Here is a 23,867-nt window from a genome sequence, read left to right on the forward strand (position 1 = left end):
TGGCCAGGAGCACTCGGGGCAAGAAACCCAGGCCGGGTGCAGAGTGCAGGGTTTGTGGCCCGCAGGACTGGAAAGGAGCTTGCCGGCGGGCAAAGTAGCAATGAGCAGGCTAACAGGACCACTGTGACCTCACTAGAAGGCCGCCTTGCCCGTTCCCGGCTGAGGGGAGGGGAGGGGAGGGGCTGAGGAGGGGCATAACCCCAGCACTTTGTCCGAAAGGGTGAGCCCCCCTGCTGAGCCGCTTACATCGTGCCTGGCGTGGGCCGAGCCACGCCGTCCCGTGCCAAGCAGCCTCCCGCGAGGTGCACCGGCTGCATCCTCCTCATCTTTGAGCTTCATAAGGGGGAGCGAGCGCTCGTTTCCAGTCTGGCATATGTATGCATTTTGCCTGTAGTAAAATAAGCGAGACTCTGCCTTAGTAGCACAGGTTTTAGATGTAGAGACTATAACGGACTCTTTAATGTAGGTGTCCATGCCCAGTGATGGCGAGGAGGGTCTCCAAAGAAGCAACGCCTCCTGGTTGTTTCTTCTTTTTGCACCACTTTTATAGCCGGTGGCTTTTAAAATTTCTCCCAGAATAAGTTCCAAAAGCACCCTATGCTGGTTCTTTTAAAACAGCCTCGGTGCATAGAATTAAGCGGGCTGAGCCCACTTCTGTTCCCTGGTTCGTCTTCCGCACGTTTCTACCTTTCCCGCTAAAGTCAGTGCGACTTGCAGGTGCTGAGCAGGTGGGCCACCCATGCTCCAAAGTGGCCTCTCTCCCCAAGGACCCCCCAGGGCAGGGGTCGGGGCACAGCGAGGCATTCCCGCACACCTGGCGGCCCCTCGGAGACCCGAGCACTTTCAGAGCAAGGTGCAGGGGAGGCGTGAAGTCCGGCCAGCCGTGAGGGAGCCCTGCGCCCTTTGGGCCGGTCATCCCGAGAGGAGGGGCCCTGCAGCCACCTGAGTCCCAGAGGAAAGCCGCACGCGGGGTATTGGGGAAGTGCGTGCAGAGCGCATGTGCTTAGCGGGAGACGTGTGAGCTGGACGGCTTTTTAAAAGGTTCGGCAAATCCATGCAGAACTTTCTGGCTGTGCATTGCCTCGTTCAGAACCACCCCAAAAGTTGCATTTTTAACCAAAACATTGCTTGCAATCCTTTGGGCAAGTTGGAGTTTTTCAGCTACTGGCATGACTTAAAATGCCTCCTTTGTAGCTTCCGGCAGTATTTTTAGGAAGTTTCAGGAATAGCCTGTACATGACATGACTCTTAACTGTTGCCACCATTGGAGAGAGCAAGGACAGGCTATGTGCAGAGATGCCATCCAAAACACCACTGCCCTAGGAAAGAATTATTTTATGTGGATCTTGTTGTTGTTACTTTGTTAACCTGCACAGTTGCCTTTGGCCGTCGGTCTCCCACAGCCAGAGCGAGAGCTGCCTTGTCTGCAGGCAGATCAAAGCAGCTCGCCAGGAGAGCAACCCACGCTTGGGACACTGGCCTGGGAGGGACGTCACAATTTCGGTTTGCAGGTTGTGGTCACTCGTGTCACGCGACTGCTTTGCCATGCTCGGGGAAGCCCTGGCACGAGCTTCAGCAATGGTTGGACACGATCCAGCGGGGTGGATACTTTGGCGCGCATGGTGAACTGGGGGGCCCTTTCCCACACGGCCTTCCCGAGGTGGCAAAGAGATGCGCTGGGGGGGGTCATTTTAAGGGGGGTTCTGTCCAGAGAACATCCTGACAGATGGCGCTCAACAAATGAAAAAATGGACACGACTGGTCACTTGTTTTCCTTTCACACTTCCCTGAAGGTTCCCCAAAGTTGGGAATGAAAACATTATAAAACAAAAACAAAAACCCTAAAATAAAATTCCACGCCCAGTTGTTCGCCTCGCAATCCCTGCAAAACCTCAGAAGAAAAATAAAGCTATTTTGATAGCATCTGGTTTTATGAAAAAGAAAATCTGCTTTTCCAGTTCTGACTTCAAAAGATTAATGGGAGAGGGTGGGTTTAAAGTGGTAAATTGGACCAAGTTATTTTTTAAGTACACTAAAATTCTCTGCATGAGTTAAAAAGCAAAATTCCAACTATGTGGTGTATATATTATTCCTGCATGCTTGCCATATTTTAAGTGGAAGCATTTCCTATCCTGTGTGGATAAAAGATCTTTTTTCAGTTGTAGTAAATTATTATAAAGCCAATGATATTTCATGGCATGTTATTGTATCAAGCTGTGCTTGTTTTGTTTTTTTCTTTGATTGTATTGCTTTTATTAATGTATAAATATTTCCTGTAATGACAAAAACCTCCTTTACAGACCATTAATTGCAGTCACAGGGGCATCTTCCACGCAGGCTCTGAGGAAAGGTTGCAAGCAGCAGGCGAGCGGTTCTCATGGAAGGCGAGGTGGCTGGCGTGGCCGCCCATCCCACGTGGCCCCTTTGCTCAGCCGCTGTCACGGGAGGTGTCCGAGACGTGGCTGTGGGCCGAAAGGGCACGATCTGGGGGGGGGGGAGGCGGCTGTCCTGCACAAGCCGCGCCAGAACGACTGGCCCCCGTGCGCGGAGGCTTGTCCGGTGGACTCTCCCGCTGGAGCGCGCCCAGGTTGAGTTTCTGAGGGCTGCTGCCCCTTCGGAGTGCTTTTTGCCCTCCCACGGGGCCACACACGTCCCACGCAAGCCAAGCTCCGACCTTCATTGCCCTCCTGGCCAGGAAGCTGGCTCGGAAAGCCACGTCAGCCTCCATGCGTGCTCCAGAGGACCAGCGGGAAGGAGGCACACTAATTTTGCCAAGGCTGGGAGCGTGCAGAACGAGTGTATGGCCTCCACGTCAGTTGTGCAGATACCACAAGGGCTAATGCTCTTGGCCCAGGACATGTTGATGCTCAAGAAAGAGAAATCAATGGGACTTAATCTCGTTGGATTCTGCCTGTAAGCCTTAAAGTTAATCGGCAACTAATGCTATGTAACAGTGAGGTTGAATTGGCTGGTGTACTATATGCAAATATATAGTACTGTGTACGTATCTTCTCTTGGCACTCATTAAAGCAAGTTTGCCCAAAGTAGCCATTCTGAAAGTTTTTGAACAGAGCGAAAGGAGCAGGCCATGGAAGCCATTGGATGGCACATACTTCCTGCATTTCCTGGAAGAATCACATTATTTAAAGATCCTAACCTCAGGGTCATGGCTTAAAACAGAAAAAAATTGTCAAAATGATCAAAACTTGATGAAATCCTAGTAAAGTATTACATTGGCCACTGGGACGATGGATTTATTAATCATAGGAATACCAAGACGCAGTAGCCAAGCATGTCACATCCAACAGTGGTGACCAAAGTGGGATTCTTGAAAGTCACTGGAAGGATGGCAAGAAGGAAATGTTAGCAACTGGTGAAGAAAACGCGAGTTATTAAAGAGCTTTTTCTCAGGTAGATTTGGCTGCCTTTGGTGGAGGAAATGAATGGCTATTCGGCCAGCAGAACTGTTTTGCGCTCTTGGCTTGTTTGCATGAGTCATTTTTAGATACAGGCATTACTCTGTCAGTTTTTATTTTATTAAAGAGTTAATTTGAGCACTTGTTTGTATATTCTGTTTACAAGAGCAAAATGGGATGCTGTCAAATAGAAACTGTGGGCCGGCTGGGCTCAGATGAAATGGACCGTCTGTCTTCCATGCCGCTTTGTATTTGCAGTGAAGTCCTAGACACCTCGTTGCGTTTCCAAGGGAACAAAACTATTTGCAGACAAAGCTCTCGGAAGAAAAGCTGCCTGGCTGGGAAGGAAACTTCCTGCAGGGCTAGCAGGAAATTTTGGGCCTGTACCCTAGAGGCAAGAGGCTGAAAAAGTAATGTAGATTAGGACACAGAGCAGCCTGGGGACCGGAGCAGTTTTATAACAAGGGGAGCATTTGCTAACTTGGAACGTGATTCAAAACTGTTTGCCATGGAACAAAGCCTTCTAGTGCTTTTGCTTCTTAAGAACCAGAGGCAGCAACAGAATAACCGTGTGTTTCTCTCACCTGGGAGGTTTAAAATTGCCACACTGCCTAACCTGAACAAGCCCCAGTAGAGCAATGGCCACGGATGCAAATTTCCTCCCCACATTGTGAGATGGTCCCGTTCTGTCTAGCAACAAAAGAGGCATTCTACTGATACATTTAATAAGAAATGGAATTAATAACTATGTTGGGACTCTTCGCAAAATTTAATAGACCATCTTACCCCCGTAGGGTCAAAATGTCTAGTTTTTCATCTTTGGGGCTTGTATACAACGCCACCCCCCTTCTTAGGAAAAATTTTGGAACAGTAACTCCAGATAGCCATTTATGAGATCCTGGCTTAAACATTTTATTCCTTGTTGTAAAACAGCATGCGTCATTAGGTTGGTATAAACTGCCAAGACGGTGTCAGCAATTGGGCGGTAGAGAAAGAAAATAAACAGTAATAATTATCCACACTAGTTCACTTTTTTCAGAGAAAAAAACAAAAAGGCTTTTGAGGAAGAAGGGGAAAAATGGTTTTCCCAGGCCTTCGCATCCACTTTTTCCCATAGTAAAATTTAGTCCGCTGCAGAAGGTATCTAAATTTGTAGAAATCTATCCATGCTCGGTTGATCATTGGTTAACATTTTGCCTTGAAGCCAAGGATAAAAGAATGTGAAGAGAAAGATGCTGCAGAGATGTATTTAATATTGTGAGTTCATCAAAATAGACCAAATGCCATTTTAAAAGCAATGGCCGGCATTCAATGTAGGCTTGTCGAAATTTACTAGCTGAAATTTACTTCTCCAAATTTAACCAAAAACTTGCACACAAACTTGCTGGCGACAGTGACGGCTAGATGCCATTTTAATTCCCAAGCTGGTCCTACCAGGTAGCGATTAGGTGCTGGTGGTGTGGAAGGAACAGCCATGGACTGACCAGTCAACATCGTGGTAAGTTTGGGCATTTATTCAAAGAGCAAAATACAAAAGATTCTAGGAAATAACCTACATGATACAATTCTGCACTGTGTAGTGCGCACGGAAAACTAGTACAGAATGGTCCCTTAAACCAAGGCAGGTTGGTTATGTACATTCAAAAGGAAAACAAGCCGAGAAAGGAAGGACTGACATTTGCCAAAGTGAGAAGTTCCCGCTTTACGCACACGCATGCAAACGTTGCTTTTCCTTCCATCAGAGGCAGCCCTCAGCCTTGTTTTGGAGGCCGGAAAACCCGAAGCAGGTGGTACCCCACTGGGCTGGCCACTCGAAGAGGAAGGGAGGCGGCTGGGGCCCTTCCTCCATCAGCTTGCTTCACTTTCGGCCATCAATGCGGTGCAGCTGGCGCCCCCAAGGTCCCGAGCGGCACCGCTGCCACCCGGCTGGCGCCTTCCCCAGCATCCTCCCAGTGCCCCAGACCGCCCCTCCAAAGAGGGGCCCTGGCCCATTTCTGCGCCACTGGCAGCCCAGACACGGGCTTGACGGCGCTCGAGTGGGAGGACGGACCTTCACTCTGACATGACGAAACACAGACATTCGCAAGGAAGGTTTTCTTTACAACACAGCATTTCACAACGATCCAGTGTTCCACTGTAGGTTACTTTGAATCTTTAACTGACCGGCAGGTAACATTTCGTATGAGTGCAAAAGAAGCTGGACGTGAGTGTTCAAGACATGCCACAAGCCTCGGCCCGGCGCCCGTAAATCAGAGACTGGCTCTAGGCCAGCGAGGCAGGTGGGAAAGTGACTTGACGCTCGCTTTGCCCCGCAAACTGGAAAAGGAAGGGCCCGCACCCCGACATCCCCATGGCTTCCCCATCACATCACTTTCTTGTCCTGTTTTTACAGGGGGAAGTTAGTAAGTTGATGTTCAATTTGACTGCGCTGATAGAGCTGCATTTTCTCTAGCTTAGGTCACTCTGCTCTTGCAACACGGCCTGCGATAGTCTTGCCGAAAGCCACCCTTCCCAGCTCTCGAGGCCCACCCTGCCCCCTCGACTAGGACAAGAACGTCGATTTGGACAATCTGGATCCCGCGCCTGCAGCTGCCCCTGGATTTCCAAGCTGCGCGACGGTGCGGCATGCGCTGGGCCCGGGCGCCCGCCATGGCTGCTCTCCCTCGGTGGTCCTCTGACTGCGGGACCCCCCCTCTTATTTCCCCACTGTGCAAATGCTGCAGTATCTTTAAGCCTCCTACCTGCCTCACCTGCATACACATGATGCTGGAAGGAATGCATGGCTGCTGTTTTTCTACTCGCTGGCTCTCTGCAAAGCGAGAGAGAATCCTCGACTGCTTGGGTAAGACAACTTCAGACAAACGGAGAAGCAAGAGGGAGCGGGTGGAGTATTCCGGACCCTGCTTGCTCCATCAAACCTGTAAATCCACATCAGAATTTGCAGATCTTTTTCCAGATCAGGAAACTCTCAGGCAGCGCATGTCTGTTTAAAGCTGGGAAGTGGCTAATTACAGCTAATTATTTATTAGCAAATTAATTATTTGCCTTGCCCTGGTTTTGCCCTGAAGCTTCCTAGGGGGAAAATGTACACGTGGGGGGAATGGCCCCACCACCCACTCACTTGCCGGCCACGCAGACAACCCCCGGGCTGCCCTTTCGCTGCCTCCCCCCGTTTTAGAGACCCAGTAGCACAGAGCCAGATTTAGCTAAAGTAACTGCTGCGCAGAGGGAGGGGGCAAGTTCTTCCTGCATTACTGGGGGGGGGGGCGATAAGCCTCCTTTTTAGCACTGTCCCCCATTCTGGTCTGGCAATGCCTGTTTGCACAGGTGCCGCCCCATCCGTGCAGCTGCCAAAAGGGGTGCTTTTTGGAGTGGGAAAAAGCTTTTGCATACAGCATGCAAAGACAGACACCCACCTGCCTCTTCCACCTCTGAGCTCAGGACTACGCCCACTGCCTGCCCAGATGCTAACCGCTACTCTTATTTCATGGTCAGTCGAAAAGAAGCACCTGGCCGCCATCACGGTTTGTATGGAGGCAGGGCGGGGCGTTTGCTTCCAGGCCATTTCTCCCGCTTGAACTGCTCCCGTAGATTTGGGCAGGAAGGAGAATTCACTGCAGAGCAATGCTTCCGAGAAAATGGAAATGGAATTGTCTGTGCTGGTTCTGCATGCAAGATGCTCGCCAGTTTGGGGACTACCCTTTCGGCCGGTGTTCCATGTCTGTGCTCCTTACCCGAGCACATGAGAGCTGAAGGGCTCTCCCCCCCTTCCTCCTCTGGTAAGAAAACCTGGTGTTGCCCTTGCGCTCCTTTGACCCCCGTGCACATGGCGGCTTTGCCCTTACTTTGCTGTGGGAGAGGCCAAGCTTGCCCCAGTTCTGGGAAGGCCTCATCTTCCCACCGCACAGGAATACAACAAAGCGAAGGCCGAAGATGGTGGCTCTCCCCCTCAAAGATAGGAGAGGAAGCAGGCCCCCCGTCTCATGTCTAGCCTCTGCAGGACCAACCAAGCAGAGCTTCCTTTCAGCGCTTTCCCAGGAGTGGAACCGGTCTCAGAAATGGAGCCCACACAGAGCTGCGAAGGCTGGAGGGCTCCAGGCCAGGGGACCAGCACCTCGGTGCCTCAGCTGGCCAACGGCACACGCTTTTACTGTTGGGGGGTGTAGGAACCCACTAGATAACTAGCCCCCTTCGAGCCCGGAAATTCTCTGTGGGTGGCACATTCTGGCAACAATGAAAGTCCCGCTGAAATGGGAGAAGGCTGCTTTTCCAAGAAGAGCACAGAGCTCTGGGGCTACCTCGTTTCCCAGTTCGTTTCTGGAACGATTTTATCATCTGAACATCTATGGATAATTAGGAAGTGATGCAAAACAGCACGAGGGAAACCTGAAACAATCAAGCTAGACAGCAGAGCATCATTAATTTTTAGAGAAAAAACTATACTTCGAAATGAGTGTCACTTAACAATGCTGCAGGCACAGGCCCTGTCACAAACACACCCGAGTGGTGAAGACCGGTACATACGAATTCAGATTTGATCAAGGGAGAGCTTTGTTTAAAATCAACATCGGCCAGTATCAAAAGAGAGAGTCTCTTCTTCAGTATTCTACTCAACTGTGACAGATTTGGCCAGATTTCTTGGAAAATCAACCTGCAAAAAAGAAGAAAGGAGGACTGTGAGGGACAAAAACTTAAATAAAAGGGCATTGCTGTGGGAAATTGCCTGCACCTTGCCATATAGATCAAAGGAGTGGATCCAAACTGCAGGGAATATGTCATGTGTGGAAACCTAAGCGAGGTCTGGGGTGAGTAGTGTCTGTCATGACGATGGAGGTGGCGATCAAGCACTTCACAAAAGTCAGCTTCTCTCTCAGTCTCTCGCCCCCTTCTCTGATCAGCCTTTACAGGTCAGAAAAAGGGCCCGCCCAGCACCACGCTCCGGGGCTGCATGTTCTCCTTTCCAGCCAAACGCAGTGCAGCAAGGAGTCACTACGGATTCCCACGGACCACCCCCCTTCCCTGGTGACCCAAGGACATGCTTTCTCGGAGCTGCCCCACAGGCAGGGCTGCTCCGTTGGGAACGCCTTCCCTGCAGAGCGGAGTCAGAGAAACCACAGAATCGGTGGCGAGGCTGCCAGCACTCCGAATACGCAAGCGGGAGACTTGAGCACAGCAGAAATGCAGAATGCTGATGCCACGGGGGAAAAGGAAAACTGTTCCCCTGAAACAGACAGGCGGGGGCGGGCAGGGGGATGCACACCATCACTTTTTCTCTGTTCTAAACTTGCTTGAGAGCAGGAATGAAGAATGTACCATTTAGCCTCCGGCAAGGTACTCCCACGAGCCAGTGAGAGCCTGCTGGCTGGGGCGCAGGAGAGGCAGACCCCCCCCCCCCGGCCCAGGTGCCCCCGGAGGGCTCGCCACCTCGCTCTCGCGCAGGGAAGCCAGCCGCCCCACGCGGAGGCGCAGAGCCTACCGGGGGCTCCCCAGGGCGGCACTCACGTCGTAGCCCCTGAGGACGGCCAGGTGGAAGGCCAGCAGCTGCAGCGGGATGACGCTCAGGATGCCCTGCAGGCAGTCCACCGAGTGCGGGACCTTGATCGTGCGCTTGCTGTTCCTGATGGTCTCAATGTCCTCCTTGTCGCAGATCACGACAGGCCGCCCCTGCGAGGAACGCCGGGTCAGGGGCCGCACCCACGCCGGGGCAGAGGGCGCAGAGAGGCCCCGGGGTGCATCCCCCAACTACCACTGCCCGCCGCTTAAGTCGAAGGCACAGCACGGGCTGGTCTGCCCAAGAGATCGGCTCCCCCGGGAGCTCGTTCCCGTGGACGCACCATTTTTCCATCTAAGCTGCGCCGCCATCAGAAAGGGGCACATGCCGCACCTCGCTTATTATATGCCCCTTTGCCCCCGGAAACAAATCTAAGAACCAGATTTTGGGGTATTTACCACCATTCCCCTAATTACTGGCTAGTATTAATGAAAATGGGCACGATATCCATCTTTCCTACTTTACCCCCAATTAGTCAGAACCCAATCAAATTGGCGTTTAGTCTTGGGCTTGCTCACACGTTCCAGAGTCAGCCAACTTGTTAGCTCCAAAAGGCTGCCTTTGTGGAGAAGAGGAACACTCAAGAGAGGCCCACCTCTTTTTCTGCTTCAAGTTTCTAGTCCTCATGTGCTGCCTGGCAAGTAATCCACACTCCCCGCATTCAGTGCCCACCTTCACCAGCTTGAATGCGCAGGCTGAACGGGATGCTAGTAGCCAGCTGTATTTCTTTGCATGTCTGTCCCCCTTGTGCATGGCAAGGGGGAGGGCTGGTTTTCTGATCAAGCGGAAGTTACGTGCGAGGCAGTGACCCCGCCCCCAATGCAAATCTCGTCATCGCTCTCCATGATTTCCGGCATTCTCCCGCCCCGCTTCCTGCACCAGCAAGGGTTCAGCCGAACGGGTGCTCTGGCTCACGTTTCGCTTCCAAGGCCAAAAGAGATTCTGGCCCCACACAAGGAGGGCAAGCACTGTGGTAGGAGCCCTGCCCTTGGAAGCGTCTGTAAGAGGGAAAACATTGCCCGGCTTCAGTCAGGAACCGGACATCCTGAGGACCGTCCGTTTGTCCCTCCCTGCTCCGAAGAGGGAAGACTTCGAGGTCACCGAGCCAACGGGATAGGAAGCATGGTAGAGAACTGCCCGAGCCAAAGTCGGCCACTCCGCCTCCCCAGCCCCTTCGGAGCACAGGCCTGCTTCCCTGAACTGAGCCTGGGATTCAGCCAGGGCTACAGACCTGGACAGACCAATCAAGCTGGGACAGACAAAACGGGCGCTTCCTTCCCATCCTGTCGCAACATAATTTATACTGTTAAATTACACTGTTTTATAGGATGTTATTTATTTATGTCTGTGAGCCACCCCGAGGCTTCGGCGAATGGGGCGGCATAGAAGTCCCCTGAATAAACAAAACAGAGCAAGCGCTTCCGATCCCCCCGACAAGCGGAGGGACTGGGCAAGGGGAGAGAGCTGGGGGCAGGAGCCCCGTCCCCACCCGAGGGCCCAGGAGGAGCCCGGCTGGCTTACCTGCCGCGCGATCACCTGCTGCAGCGCGTTCTGGCACTTGGCGTAGGTGTTGTCCCGCATGATGATCATGATGACAGGCATGAGCTTGTCCACCAGAGCCAGGGGCCCGTGCTTCAGCTCGCCGGCCAGGATGCCTTCCGAGTGCATGTACGTGATCTCTTTGATTTTCTGGGGAGACGGCACAGTGCGTCAGGCGGCCTCCCCAACCCGCGCCCTCAGCCGACGCAGGGTCACAACACAACGAGCGAGGAAGCACACTACGTCGGTTGGAAAGCCGTGGCAGAGACCCGGCTTTCACAGGAGATAAATAACCCAGCAGCTCGCAGCTCAGATTACGATTTTACAATGCAGCATGGAAGTCTTAGAAACAAGCAATGCCCTTCTCTTCTGCCCGAGGAGTTCCATGTTACCGTTGTTCGTCCCAGGGAATTAGTTTTTGAAGTCAGTGCACTGAACTGTCATTTATTCTGAAAACCCTGAGCCGAACCCAGACACACTACAAAACATCGCAATTCATCTTTCTGCCCTTTTACTCAGTTTAGTTTGAGATGCTGTGAGGGGAGTAAAAGAACTCTAGAAAGCATTAATATCTTTTTACCTGTTATTTCCACTCTTTTCTAAATATCCTGGTTACTCTGATTCTTTTTATCTCAAGATATTTTTATCCAATCAATCCGATTTTATCTCCTTGACTACAGCCAAATACTGTTCGATAGTTCGTACAGTGCATGGTAGAATTAACCCTAAATGTTGCTAGGTCTACCAGAATGCTTTTATTTACTTTATCTTAATTACTGTAATTTTACTAGTACTGTATTTTTCTTATTTTTAACTAATTGCAATTTGGTGTTTTATTTATTGGCTGGTCAATGACCAAATAAAGGATTGATTGATCGATTGTCTTTTTACTCCCGGCATTTGGCAGGCGGAAGTCAAAACTGTCTGCATGTACCAAGAAGCCTTCACTGCAAAAACAGCCGGATGGATGGGGGGCACGCCGGGGTCTGTCCCCTCACCTGCTCCTCCCAGGCGTGTCCCCTGGGACCCCGCGGCAAGACTGGCTGCCCCTCCCCTCCTCCACCCTGAGGCCTCCGGGGCTGGCTGCACTCCCCGCTCGCACACCCTGCTCCCTTCTTCCGGGGGCTGCCCTTTGCACGCACGGCTTCTCCGGCCGGCGTCCCAGCGGCGGGGCACGCAGCGAGGGTCCGATGCGAGGGAGAGGAAAGAGGCCCCTTACCAGAGCACCCTCCAGGCATGTCGCATAGTGGTACCCGCGCCCCATGATGAGGACCGACTTCTGGTGGTAGAGCTCCGTGGCCAGCTTCTGGATCTCGTCGTCCATGCTCAGCACTTCCTTAATCAGATCTGCCACAAGCGGCAAAAGGGGGGGGGGCGGAGGCACACAGGGATGCGGTCACACACACGGGAACTGCACCCACGTGCACACAGGGCAGGCACCGGAGGGCTGGGCGGGGGGAGCAGAGCGGCCGTGCCCCCTGCAAGCGGGAACCAGGCCGGAGCCTCCCTGGGCACGGGGGCCTCCAAATCCTGGCCCAGCCCTCCTCAGAGAAGCCAGGGCCTGAAGCGTGAGGGCGGCTTATGCACCTGGACTTGGTCAACGAGTTACCTGGTTGCAGACATAACACCCCACTTTCTGGGAAAGCGCTCTGTGTGAACACAAACAGGTGCAGGAAAGAACGGCATTTGTGGCATTTAAGAACCATCCTAGAAACAGAGCAACATACGTTTCCAGTGCCCGGAATTCCCGCATTTCTAAAGGACTTTCCTTTGGGCTAAAGGATCTTCCAGCGGGATGGACCGCTGCCTTCCTAGGAGCACACGGCTCTGAAAACTGCTCTTACAGATGCCAAAATGGATCGCATTTTAGAACTTCTGCTACATCCATTCCCGCTTTTTTGACCAGAAAAATGGCACCCCACGCAACCGCTGCCGAGGAGGAATCTAGCTTGTGAGCAGGTAAATGCCACCTTGTTAGTGCTGCTGAGTTGCTGCAAATCCTTAAAACCGATTTAAAATTGCATTTACTCTTTATTCACAACAATACAGTGAGCAAAGAAGCCTTCTCCAGCTAACACGGGAGTCTGGCGTGGGGCAACGCACCCCAAGACAATCCAAGAGAGGGGCAAACAGCCTGCCAGGCGCTGGAATGCAAATGAAAGGGGGCCCAGGGAGCTCCCCCAGGCAAGGAGTCCCACGGTCTGGGCACAGCCACTCAACAGTCAGTCCCAGCCAAGCCTCTGCTCTTGTGCTGATCAACCTATCAAGACCCATTTAATGCTGATTTTAAGTCTTCCTGCATAAGCCAGATGGCAGGAAAAACTTTTTTATTCTATTTACTTCCTTTCACTCTTCAGCCCAACTAGTAATGCTTTAAAAACCTGCCCAAATATTGTGCCAGAGCTGAAGTGGTTTGATTTTAGTTGCTGAACTCAGAGAGGATGGATTAAATCTATCCCAAGCTACTGGACTTTAGGATTCTTCTAATTAAGGAAGGTGCCCCACCCTTGTGGCCCGGAACGGCAGCCCTCCTTTTCTTCGCTCTGCTTTTACGCCGTGCTCTGGAGGGAGCTCTAGAGAGCAGGGACGGAAATATCAGCCTGGGGCACTAACTGCCTGCCCACACCCTGGCTTGTAAGCCAGTTAACGCGGCCTGTTTTCCCCAGTACCTAAAACCACCGACTGCAGAAACCCTGGCGCTGCGGACATCCACGCACATGGGAACACGCGGGTTAACACCCTCAGAGGGCCGGGCTTGTCTTTGCGGTGCTGGGCATCGCTGGCACCCACCTGGCAGCAGCTTGAGGCCTCGCATTATTTCTTTCCGCCTTTCTTGCATGGAAATTCTGTCGTCGCACATCATGAGTGCAAACATCACTAGGGAAACAAACTGGCTTGTGTAGGCCTAGGGAAAAGAGAATTCCACGATGCATCATTTGCTAAAACGGACAGCACAGGAGGGTCATGCCGGGCACACGGCGGCCTTCGCGGTGCCCTGACCATGTTTTCCAGCCGAGCTCTTCCGTGGGGCCCCGGAGGGCACCAGCTGGCCCTTCCTCCAGTGTGAAGGTGGACGCCATGTCCAAGATAATGCCCTTGCCACCTTGCTTAGCTCAGGTCACCTCCAGCCCGAAGGAGCCTGGAGATGACCGGTCGAGTCTAGCTTATAAGCCAACGTCGAGCGTGCCGCATGCAGACTGTCTCCCTGGCCCGGCAGACCAAGCGGACTTCTGGGAGGGGGGTGTTCAAGCCTGCTGGGAATGCAAGAGGCCAGCCCCCCCAGCTCCCCGTGGGGACAGACGCCTCGCCTAGGGAGGCCGTGGGCTGCGCTTCCAGGTCCACGTCGACGGAGCCTGCCCCCTAGTGGAAAGCAGGAGAATGCCCGAGGTGCCGGACGGCAAGCGAGTGGGGCTTGCAAGCCCCCCAGGACGACAACGGCCTCTAATTTGGGATTTCCACCCCCAAGAAGCCGGTTGTTCCAGCCGATGCCATTAGCTGCATTTTCAGTTCACCTGCCCATGCGGTTTTCCCAAGTAAGGACCGTCTGGGCTCACGGCGAAACCTTACCCTGAACAGTGACCGCGTTTGCCAGAAACATAATCTCAAGTGGAAGGAGACTGCAATGCGCAACAGCTGGTGTTGCTGGGACTCTGCCAGGCGGCTTCGGGACGCAACACGCCAAGCACTGCCGCTGGCCCAAACGGGCAGCCCACGCACACGAGCCATACACTGGGTGTGGACCGGGCAGAGCTGGGCTGCAGCCCCCACCTATTTGGGGAGCAGATTTTGCAGGTTTCAATTTTCCTTGTGGGAAATGGCAAACCTATTTCCAAGGGAGCTAATGCAGCCTAAAGCAAGTCGAACCTGGCCGCCGTTACCTCACTTCACATCTGTACCAAGAAGTGAATTCATAGCATTGTAGCCAATTTAATACTGCAGCGGTTCTCTTTCTATATAGGTATACAACTTACCTTAAAAGGAAGAAAAGGAAATAGCTTGATTGCTTTATAGAAATTCAAGAGGAAAACTGCACATGGAACCTGCTTGGCAACCTTTATAAGGTGGATTGAAGGGTAGGGGAAAGGGGAAAATTGCCGCCCGGAGAGGGGGGCACAAGAAGGGGGTGAGGACATTTATGGAAGCAGGGAGGGAAACTTGTGGTTTTAAGCACTTGGGGAGCCTCCCAATAAACGGTCCCTGGAAAGCTACGGCTGGGAGTCTCGCGATTTACAGAAACTTTTGCAGAATAATACAGAACACAGGAGCGGTGTCCTTCGCTCACGTGAAATAAGCCATGCCTAACGCTGTACGTGTCCTCGGGATTCCCACCCGTGCTATTCGTAACTCTGCCTTGATCTCAGCCCCATGTGAAAAAATGCGGCAGCCCGGAAGACCTGGGCATCTGGAAAGGCTCCGTAAGGGAGGCCAGACAATCGTCCGGAGCGTTAGGAATGCAACACGACTGAGATTAGCTGCTCAGCTGGCATTAAAACATCGATTTTCTACGTAATGTTTGAGCTTGCCTATGCTGAAACTCTTGGATGCGGCGTTGCACAAATCCAGGGACACAGGACAACCCAGGGTGTGAACTGCAGGGTGGAGGGAGAGGAATAATAGTAGAGCTATTGGCCTTTCGCCTTTTGCAGAACTCAAAGGGGCTCACATCCGTCTCTCCTGCTGCTCTCCATCTTATCCCCACTAGATCAACCCTGCGAGGTAGGCTGGGCTGACAGTCTGTGACTGGCCCAACATCACCCAGCTGGTACCATGGCTGAGCAGGGACTTGAACCCGGATCGCCTGCGTCCCAGGCCCACGCTCTTAACCACTGTACCTCACCACCTCTCTGAACAAAGGTGAATGTCGATTCAGCTCTGAACGTGTTCATCACCAGCCCTACACGCACCCTGCCAATGGAGCAGATGCACCACACTCCACAGTCTTTCTAAAAATTTCACCACAAAACAGTTCAACAAATCATGAACAGTGTGACTATGTTGGAAAATGCACAGCCTGTAAATTCCATTTGCCGGAAAGCACCGTAACAAGTTGTCTGCAAAATTTAGACCTTCAAATTGTCAAAAAGGTTAAATACTTGGGATTTTTTTCTTAAAGCTATATGTGCTACATTGAAAGAAGATAATTATGTTAAACTATCTAAGGAAATTAAAAGTGATCTGGAAAAATGGGCTAATTTGCAATTATCATTGTTGGGAATAATAGCAATAGTTAAAATGAATATATTACCAAAGCTCTTATTTTTATTCAAAACAATTCCCAAAAAAATTGATACAATTTTTTTTATGATTTAAACACCCAAATTTTGAGATTTATATGGCAAAAGAAGAAACCAAAGATTAAATTAAAAATGCTTCAGGAGGCCAAAGGGAATGGGGGTTTTGGCCTTCCTGACTGGATGCTGTATTATCAAGCTTCTGTCTTAATGTGCTTAAAAGAATGGATAACCTTAAGAAATAAGAGAATCCTTTACCTTGAAGGGCATGATCTACAAATGGGATGGCACGCTTATATGTGGTATGAGAAGTGTAAGACACATGGTTGTTTCTTAAATTATTCTATTAGAAAGTCATTAATGTCAGCTTGGGAAAAGCGAAAGACAGAGCAGTATACCAAGTTGCCGAGGTGGCTTTCTCCCATGGAAGCTCTTGCATATCCAAATGCACTGAATTTTAATATGATTGTGAGATATGATGACAGTTTGGATACTGATGGAAAATAGAAACCGAATCAAGAACTACAGGAGCAGGGTATTGATATTTCTTGGGGGTGGCACTAGGTTCAAATACAATCGAGATATGTTAAATATTACAAAATGTGTGGTTTTTATAAGGAATTAACAACATTTGATCAAATGATTTTAAAATCAGATGAAAAAATGATCAAAGACTATATAATTTTTCTTTTGGATATGAGAATGGAAGACGAACAAGTTAAGGAAACCTTGATAACATGGGCACAAAATTTTGGATACAATATTGAGTTAGAGAGATGGCAAAAGCTGTGGAAAAGAAATATCAAGGTAACCTTAGCAACCTCATATAAAGAAAATCTTTATAAAATGTTTTATAGATGGTATCTATCGCCAAATAGATTAGCAAAAATGTTTCCAAATATGTCAAATGGATGTTGGAAATGTAAACATAAACCTGGTACTTTTTATCATATGTGGTGGACTTGCGATATGGCAAAAAAATACTGGGTTAAAATACATAAATGGCATGAGGAAATGTTACAAAAACCTTTAATATTTAAACTTGAAGTTTTTGTATTAGGCATTATTTCTGATGACTTTGATAAACAAGCAACATATCTGATTCTACATGTAGTAATTAAAGCAGCAAGGATTGCATTTGCCCAACACTGGAAGAGTGAAGATCTTAAAAAAGGCCTTGGACTGCGTAGAAATTGACAGATTGACCTTGTCTCTGAAAAAGGATACGTACTTCTATCGAACTTGGGACTCTTTTTATTATTGGCTAGAGAAACGGGACGATGCGCAGATCTGAATATGGTTATGGACTGTTAAAAAAAAAAAAGAGTAGGGGGCTGACCCAGTGTGCCCAATGTCTTTGGTGACTGATGTTTTAGTCTTAGTTTGTAGAAAAATAATAATAATAAAACTCGTTTAAAAAAAAACCCAAGTTGTCTGCCAAATTGATTGACTGACTGAAAGCTTTTCTAACCTGTCCACTACAAGCATCTTGGGCCGGCTTACACAATGTCCCCTTCTTTTTCTCACACAGAGCAGTGTGACACAGTTCCCGGCTCAGCAAGTCTTACTTATCCGCTCTGGATAAGTAAACGAGGTTTTATCAGTGACCTCAGGGCTCTGCGCACTGGGCTGTGAAACCAGTAGCTGGGAACGGGACGCCAACGATCAGCTCCTGGGAAAGCTGAGGCATGCTGCAGACGGGGAATGCCCAAAGGCGAACGTAACGTTAGTGCTCCTGCTCCCCGCCCCTCAGCTCCAGGCTGGGACTGCATTTCCCACACACCCCTTTCCAAACGGCAGAAAACAGAGCTGGGCTTAGATATGGAAGATCAAGGCTTAACTTTCCACTACGCCATGCAGCTTACTGGCATTTTTTTTTTAACCAAGTCACCACTCTCATCCAAACTTCTCGTGCAGGACAGGATGCAAAAGGAAGGCATTTTCCCACAGCTTCTGCACGCTGAATCTAAACTGGGAAGGGGCCCCTGCATCTTGCCCTGCTCACACCACCTCCCTCTGGCAAAACCTCTTCCTTCCACTGATTACACGCATTCTGCGCACGTTCAGACACGGGATTCTGAAGAGATGCGCACCGCACGTCTCCGGGGTTCAACCTGCAATGGCCTCCTAAGTTCTCCCAGGGTGGCACTCGCCCCTGGATGCCTCTCACCTTGGTGCTGGCCACCCCGATCTCGGGTCCCGCGTTGATATGCACCCCGCAGTCTGTCTCCCGAGATATCGAGCTGCCCACGGTGTTGGTGATCCCCACCGTGAGGGCGCCTCTCTCCTTGCAGTACCGAAGGGCCATGAGAGTGTCTGCAGTTTCACCTGTCATATAGGAATAGCGCTGGGTCAGGATAAAGGATTCAGTGACAGGGTGAGGCCTCTCTGCTCTCTGCCTGAATCCAAGAAGGCCCAGAAGCCAGGCTGGTAAATGAACTAGCCACTCATTCTCAGGAGAATTCCTCCTGCTCGCCAATATGGCACAATATGGCACAATAATGACTGAACTTCATTATTTTATTTTGGGGTTGTTTTTATGATTTAGGGCTATTTCATTCCTCGAAGCTGATCTTAAACCAAGCGCAGAAAAGCACTGAAGAAATCCTTTAAAAAGAACATAATAAATTTTAGCGAGGACCAAATGGCAGCCACACAGACAGGGGGAATTGCAGATGTGATCCATGTTTAAACTGTGCTCGGGAAGCACCGTGTTTTTGGAATGGTGCACAGTGTGAGAATAAATTATACAAACATCACCACTTTGCATCCCAAGAAAGTATTACAGCCAGCGAAGCAAGAGCTATGTGATACAAGCTGCCACTAATGCTACATTCTGGGAAGAAATTTCTTGGCATGTGTACCTACTGCAGAATCCATTTGACACAAAGCAATTCTGGACGGATCTACCTGGACAGGTGGTTGGAGAGAAGAACGGTTCAAACGGCGGTTAAGCAGTAAGGATTGCTACTTAACCTCACCGTTGCAGTCTTTTTACAACAATACCTTTGGTCCATGAGGAAACCCTCTGTCCAGTTTGCCACCCGTAATCATAGTGAAAATTCTATACAAGTAGCAAGAGAAATAGCCAATCGGTTGCTAAAAGAATACAGGAAAACCTGCAGTTGGCAGCAGAGGGTGTCAAGCTCTCTCGGCCTGCATTCCTCTGGCATGTTAAGAGAGGGAAGATCACGAGCAGTGTGTCCACGAAGGCAGGCCGCGCTCAGCCGATTTTAGGGCCTGGCCTAGGAAAAAAGCAGTTGCTGCAGGAGGCCAGAGTGTGAGACAGCTTGAGTGGCGTCTGAGGCGCCCAGGGCTGCTCCAATAACTCTCCAGAACCAAGGGTCCTGGGAAGAAGATGCGCCATGCTGCTTTTGGCTGCTGCTCCACTGAGCCGCTGGCGCAATCCAAGTAAATGCCTCAGGCCCTTCGGCCGCCACTTTTGCTCGTGCTCTAATTTCCAACTTGGGCTGGAAGAGCATAAAAAGCAGCCAAAACTATGTTACTGCTGCAAAGTAATTCTAACTAGTTGTACTACAACACATTAATTAGTATTATTATTAAGAGGACTTGTTTTAGAAAAGTAGCCAGCAGCCCAAATGTGTGCCTACAGTCACGCGCGAGCACCAACATGGTTGGACCTGCAGCTAATATATAAAGCCAGTTTTCCTGCGAAACTCAAACTCTCCCAGCAAAGCACAGGTGCTCTTTATTTTGCCACGTGCGCCAGAGTTTACTCTCAGCTTTCAGCCTTGTACCCAGACCAGAAAGTGCCCCTGGCCCAGGAAATCTTGCCGATTAGTCTCACATAACCCCCATCCTCTACCAGCTTCACTGGCTCCCCATCGAAGTCCGGGCTCAATTCAAGGTGCTGGTTATCACCTACAAAGCCCTTAACGGCTTGGGACCCAGATACCTGAAGGAACGCCTTCTTCCATATTTGCCCTCCCGCCCCTTGAGATCGGCAGCAGAGGCCCTCCTCTGGGAGCCCTCCGGGAGAGATATCAGGAGGCAAAGTACCCGGAGGAGGGCCTTCTCTGCGGTGGCGCCCCATCTGTGGAATGCGCTCCCCAGAGAGGTCCGCCTGGTGCCGTCGTTATTTCTTTTTCGGCGCCAGGCTAAAACCTTTTTATTTAAACAATACTTTAACAATTCATAATAATATCTATAGGTTTTAATTTTGCAGCCAGGGTGATTCTGGGTTTTTAATTGTATTATTTTACTATGTATTGTGTTTGTTTATTTTACGTGAGCCATCCTGAGGCTATAAGTGATGGGACAGCAGACAAAAATTCTAAATAAAATAAATAAATAAATAAATAAAATAAACAAACATCCGGATCTGAGCAGGCTGAGCGCAGCAGCAGCACAAAACCCTGGCCGGGAAAAGCCCCGCGACCCGTCCCCCGCCCGCATGACGGTGGGAAGGGCTGGCCAAGAAGCACCTCGTGCTACAAGCCCCTGCCGCGAAGTGCAGCCTGGCCGTGTCCTCGCGGCTCCCTCAACAGGCAGCCCTCCTTCCCCCACGCCGGCGGGCAACGCCCTGGACTGCCCCAGCGCAGCCTCGGCCTGCGCCACTCCGTGAGCGCCGAGCTGCCCGCTAGCCCAGGCCAAACCGCACCTGACTGACTGATGAAGAAGCACACGTCGTCTCTGAAGACAGGCGTGTTCCTGTCCAAAAAGTCGCTGGCTAGTTCAACCATCACAGGCAGCTCCGTCAGTTCTTCCAACACTTGGCGCGTCTGGTTGGAAAAGGACAAAGAAGAGCAGAGGAAGTCGCACACTTCTCAGCCTGTAAAGCCGCGTGGCAGATTCTGGAGAGAATGCCGTCTTCCTGCACAGACTAGAAGTCTGTCTTAGTTTCCTCTGCCTTAGTTTCATGGAACAAAATGAGGAAGAAGAGGATATGCCCTTTCCAAGTTCAACAGATCTTCTAGTCTGTGCAAAACCAGGGGAGTGTCCAAAGTGAGGACTGTTCAGACGGATCCTCACAGCCAGAAATTCAACATGTAAAAGAAACTTATCCAGTATTCCAGAACAAGCCACCTACCGACGAACTGAAAAAAGATCTCGGACTGTGCCGAAATGGACAGATTGACTCTGTCTCTGAAGGAGAAAGAAGATACAGACTTCTATCAAACTTGGAATTCCTTTTATTATTGGCTAGAGAAATGGGATTTAAATATGTTTACGGATTACCATAAAAAGAAAAAGTATGGGGAGCTGACCCAGTAGGTCTGATGTTTTTGATGATTGATGATTTTTTAGTTTCTTTTTGTTAGGCTTGTTAATTAGCAGAAAATAATAATAAAACTTACTTTTTAAAAAAAGTGTTCCAGAACAAAAAGTAATGTAAAAAGGGGGACAAAATTGTGTACAGTCAGACATTTTTTAAAGTCTTCTAACTTCCAGGATTACCCAGACAGGAAGGGATGGGTTGGGGAATGATGGGAGTCCTAAGATGCATTGTTAGTTTCAACACACCTTGGACTGCATCCTTACTGAACTTAAACAATTGTCACTTAAGAAAACCATAGTTCATGGTTACAAATAAACGAGCAAACAATGTCTTTTGCCCATTCCGCAAACCAAAACCAAAACCAACCCCTTCAACCAAAGTCTCCCAATTCAAGGTTTTCACCCCTGATTTGGATGGCAAATGCAAGCCTTAGTTTACCAGATATACTGACACACAACAACTGGGTTCACACAATATGGCAACTCAGTGGCACAAAAGCAGAGCTGTGTGAGTGCACCTAAACTTCTAACAATAATTTTAAAATAAAAACGTTTGCGCACGTTGAATGTGCAAAAAAAGAGTTACAAAAAAAGATACCTGCAGCCCCTCTGGTGTGCCGCTTGGACACTTTGAAGGGCTGTCAGAATGGCGCTATCAGGGTTACAGTGATGTGCGAACATGCGCAGGGGCATCCTCAGACCGGACGGCGGGGAGGGAGTCTGACGGCCACAGGGCTCCGGCCCAATAAGCAAAGCAGCCCACGTCTCCAGCCCTCACCCTGGCCACAGTTAGGCAGGAGGCCGCAATGGCACCGTCACTTAAACAGAAGAACAACTGAGAAGCAAGAGGTCCTTCCGTGCATCATGTGCCGATTTATAATCCCTGACTGTGTGGGAAATAAGGTGCATTTGAGGATTGCCTTCTATTTCGGTAGGATCATTGCTTATTATCATGACATTCTGTATTGGACTGTAAGCAGGCCTCCTCGATGAGGAAGCAGAGAAAACCTTACAGCGGATCCACTTCCGACAGCATCAGACAGGGCTTCCATATAGCCTGCAGTGCCTGATTCTGCCTAATCTTGGAAGCTAAGCAGGGTCAGGCCTGGATGAGATCCGGATGGGAGACCCGAGTCCTGCATTGAGCAGGCAGTGGCCCTATGAAATGCTCCTCCAGAGGAAACTGTGCAGGCAGCTACTCACGGCGACTCCGGCGTGGTAACTTGTCCCACAAGCGATGAGGATGAGACGCCGGCACCTCTGGATCTCCTTGATGTGGTCCTTCAAGCCCCCAAGGTTGACTGTGGGTGCAAAGGCTTTGGCATTAAACAGCGCACAGAAAAAGGACTTCGAGAAAGACACAGTATGGCGCCACGAAGATCCTTGGGATTATTTCGTCTGTTCAGAGTAAACGAGGGGGAAGACCCAACGCTCTACCTGCAGACTGACGGACGCAGAGGTTCTGGCAATGTATAGGCACCAGAGCGGCAAACGAGCCAGTACCAAGCCTGGCACTGTGGCAAAGCTCCTCCTCAGCACAGGGGTCACGAAGCACCCCAAAAAGGAGTGGCAAAGCTACCTTTGTGCCCCCTCCCAGAAGAGGCCACCAATCTGTTCCGTGAATATGCAGCACGTGTGACAGCAGCAGGGGATAAAAAACACAAAGCTCTAACACAAACACACCACAACGCGTTCATCTTAATTACCGGTGTAGTCATCAAAGTTGACTCTCCCTCTCATCGTGTTAACAACGGATTCGGGTTGTTCAAAAATCTCCTTCTGCATGAATGAACTGAAGTTACCTTGAAAAACAACGACAAGGGTAGGCCAGACAAAGGCAACATGAATAATATTGGAAGCAAGACTGCTATTTTGACACAGCTGATAAAACTGTGCGACAAAATGCAACTTCAGGCGTTGCACCGTCTTCCGAAATGCAAGGAATGAGATGGAGGCAGGGAATGAAGTCCAAGCTTCGCCTTTCCTGAGAGAACTCGCAAGTGACCCTATGGAAGTGGCAGGTGCCCAGGCTGCTGGGCTCGGTCTTCCTGAGCACCCCTGGGGTAGTTGGCCCACTGCAGGGAGATGAGGCAGAGACTGGAGCAACAGGTCTTTCTGCTGACTGGCTTGGAGGGAATCGGAACGTCGGGACCCCGGCATCCCTGCCTGCTTTGGGAAACCAGACCAGACCGAAAGAGCAGATGAAGGGCTGAGAGGGAGGCTGGGCTGGTGGCAACAAGGAGCAGGGCCTCTTCAGTGGTGGGCCCCCAGTTCGGGAACAAACTCCCCACTGAGGCCCGCCTGGCGCCAACCTTCCCGTCTCTTCTGCATGAGGTGAAGACGGTCCACTACCGCAGGGCATTTAATCAGCTTACTGGGGCTTTGTCAGCTGCTTAATCGGGTTCCAAGATTTATCTTGTAAGTTATAGGGATTTATGTATGTATGTATTTATTTAAAGTTTTTATATGCCATCCAATACTAAAGTCTCTGGACAGCTTACAAAACAAACAACAAAACAACCACATACAACAAACAAGACACTGCAAATTTTAAGTGGGTTTTAGGGTTTGGTATGGCCACTTTTTTTTACAATGTTGTATACTGCAGTGCATTTTAGACTGTGTTTTTAATGGAGTATTGTAAGCTATTCTGCACTGCCCGGGCTACTGGGCAGTATAGAAGTTAAATAACGGTGGTGAAGACGGGCGGCATGGCCCCTGGTCCACAGAAATGTTGCCCAACAAGGCAAAGCACCTGTGGAACTGCGCAGCGATGCTCCAATGTGCCACACTTTCCACCGCCACAGCGCCACTGTTTCTTCAGCTGGGAGGCACGGTGCAAAAGAAGAGCACGGAGGCCGGGACCAGGCATGTCGTGAGCAGGGCCGGCTG

General features: G+C 50.3%; 1 protein-coding gene across 4 annotated transcripts in view; it reads right to left on the bottom strand.

Annotated features, from left to right (window-relative positions):
- Positions 1-4,909: 4,909 nt before the first annotated feature.
- The window catches only part of GFPT1 (glutamine--fructose-6-phosphate transaminase 1), a 33,689-nt gene continuing 14,731 nt past the window's right edge, over positions 4,910-23,867 (bottom strand). For 3 of the 4 annotated variants that reach the window (XM_044417319.1, XM_044417322.1, XM_044417321.1), the window contains 9 exons: positions 22,682-22,777; positions 22,179-22,276; positions 20,359-20,479; positions 17,908-18,065; positions 13,297-13,411; positions 11,726-11,853; positions 10,489-10,656; positions 8,919-9,080; positions 4,910-8,067 (listed from right to left, as the gene is read on the bottom strand). In XM_044417319.1, the coding sequence (XP_044273254.1) occupies positions 8,023-8,067; positions 8,919-9,080; positions 10,489-10,656; positions 11,726-11,853; positions 13,297-13,411; positions 17,908-18,065; positions 20,359-20,479; positions 22,179-22,276; positions 22,682-22,777 (1,091 nt within the window). In that variant the 3' untranslated portion in view covers positions 4,910-8,022. The remainder of the gene's footprint in view (positions 8,068-8,918; positions 9,081-10,488; positions 10,657-11,725; positions 11,854-13,296; positions 13,412-17,907; positions 18,066-20,358; positions 20,480-22,178; positions 22,277-22,681; positions 22,778-23,867) is intronic. The other variant, XM_044417320.1, reaches the window with a different exon arrangement.

The sequence above is a fragment of the Varanus komodoensis genome, unplaced genomic scaffold, assembly GCF_004798865.1.
Source record: "Varanus komodoensis strain SLA01 unplaced genomic scaffold, ASM479886v1 scaffold88, whole genome shotgun sequence".
NCBI classification, from domain to species: domain Eukaryota; kingdom Metazoa; phylum Chordata; class Lepidosauria; order Squamata; family Varanidae; genus Varanus; species Varanus komodoensis.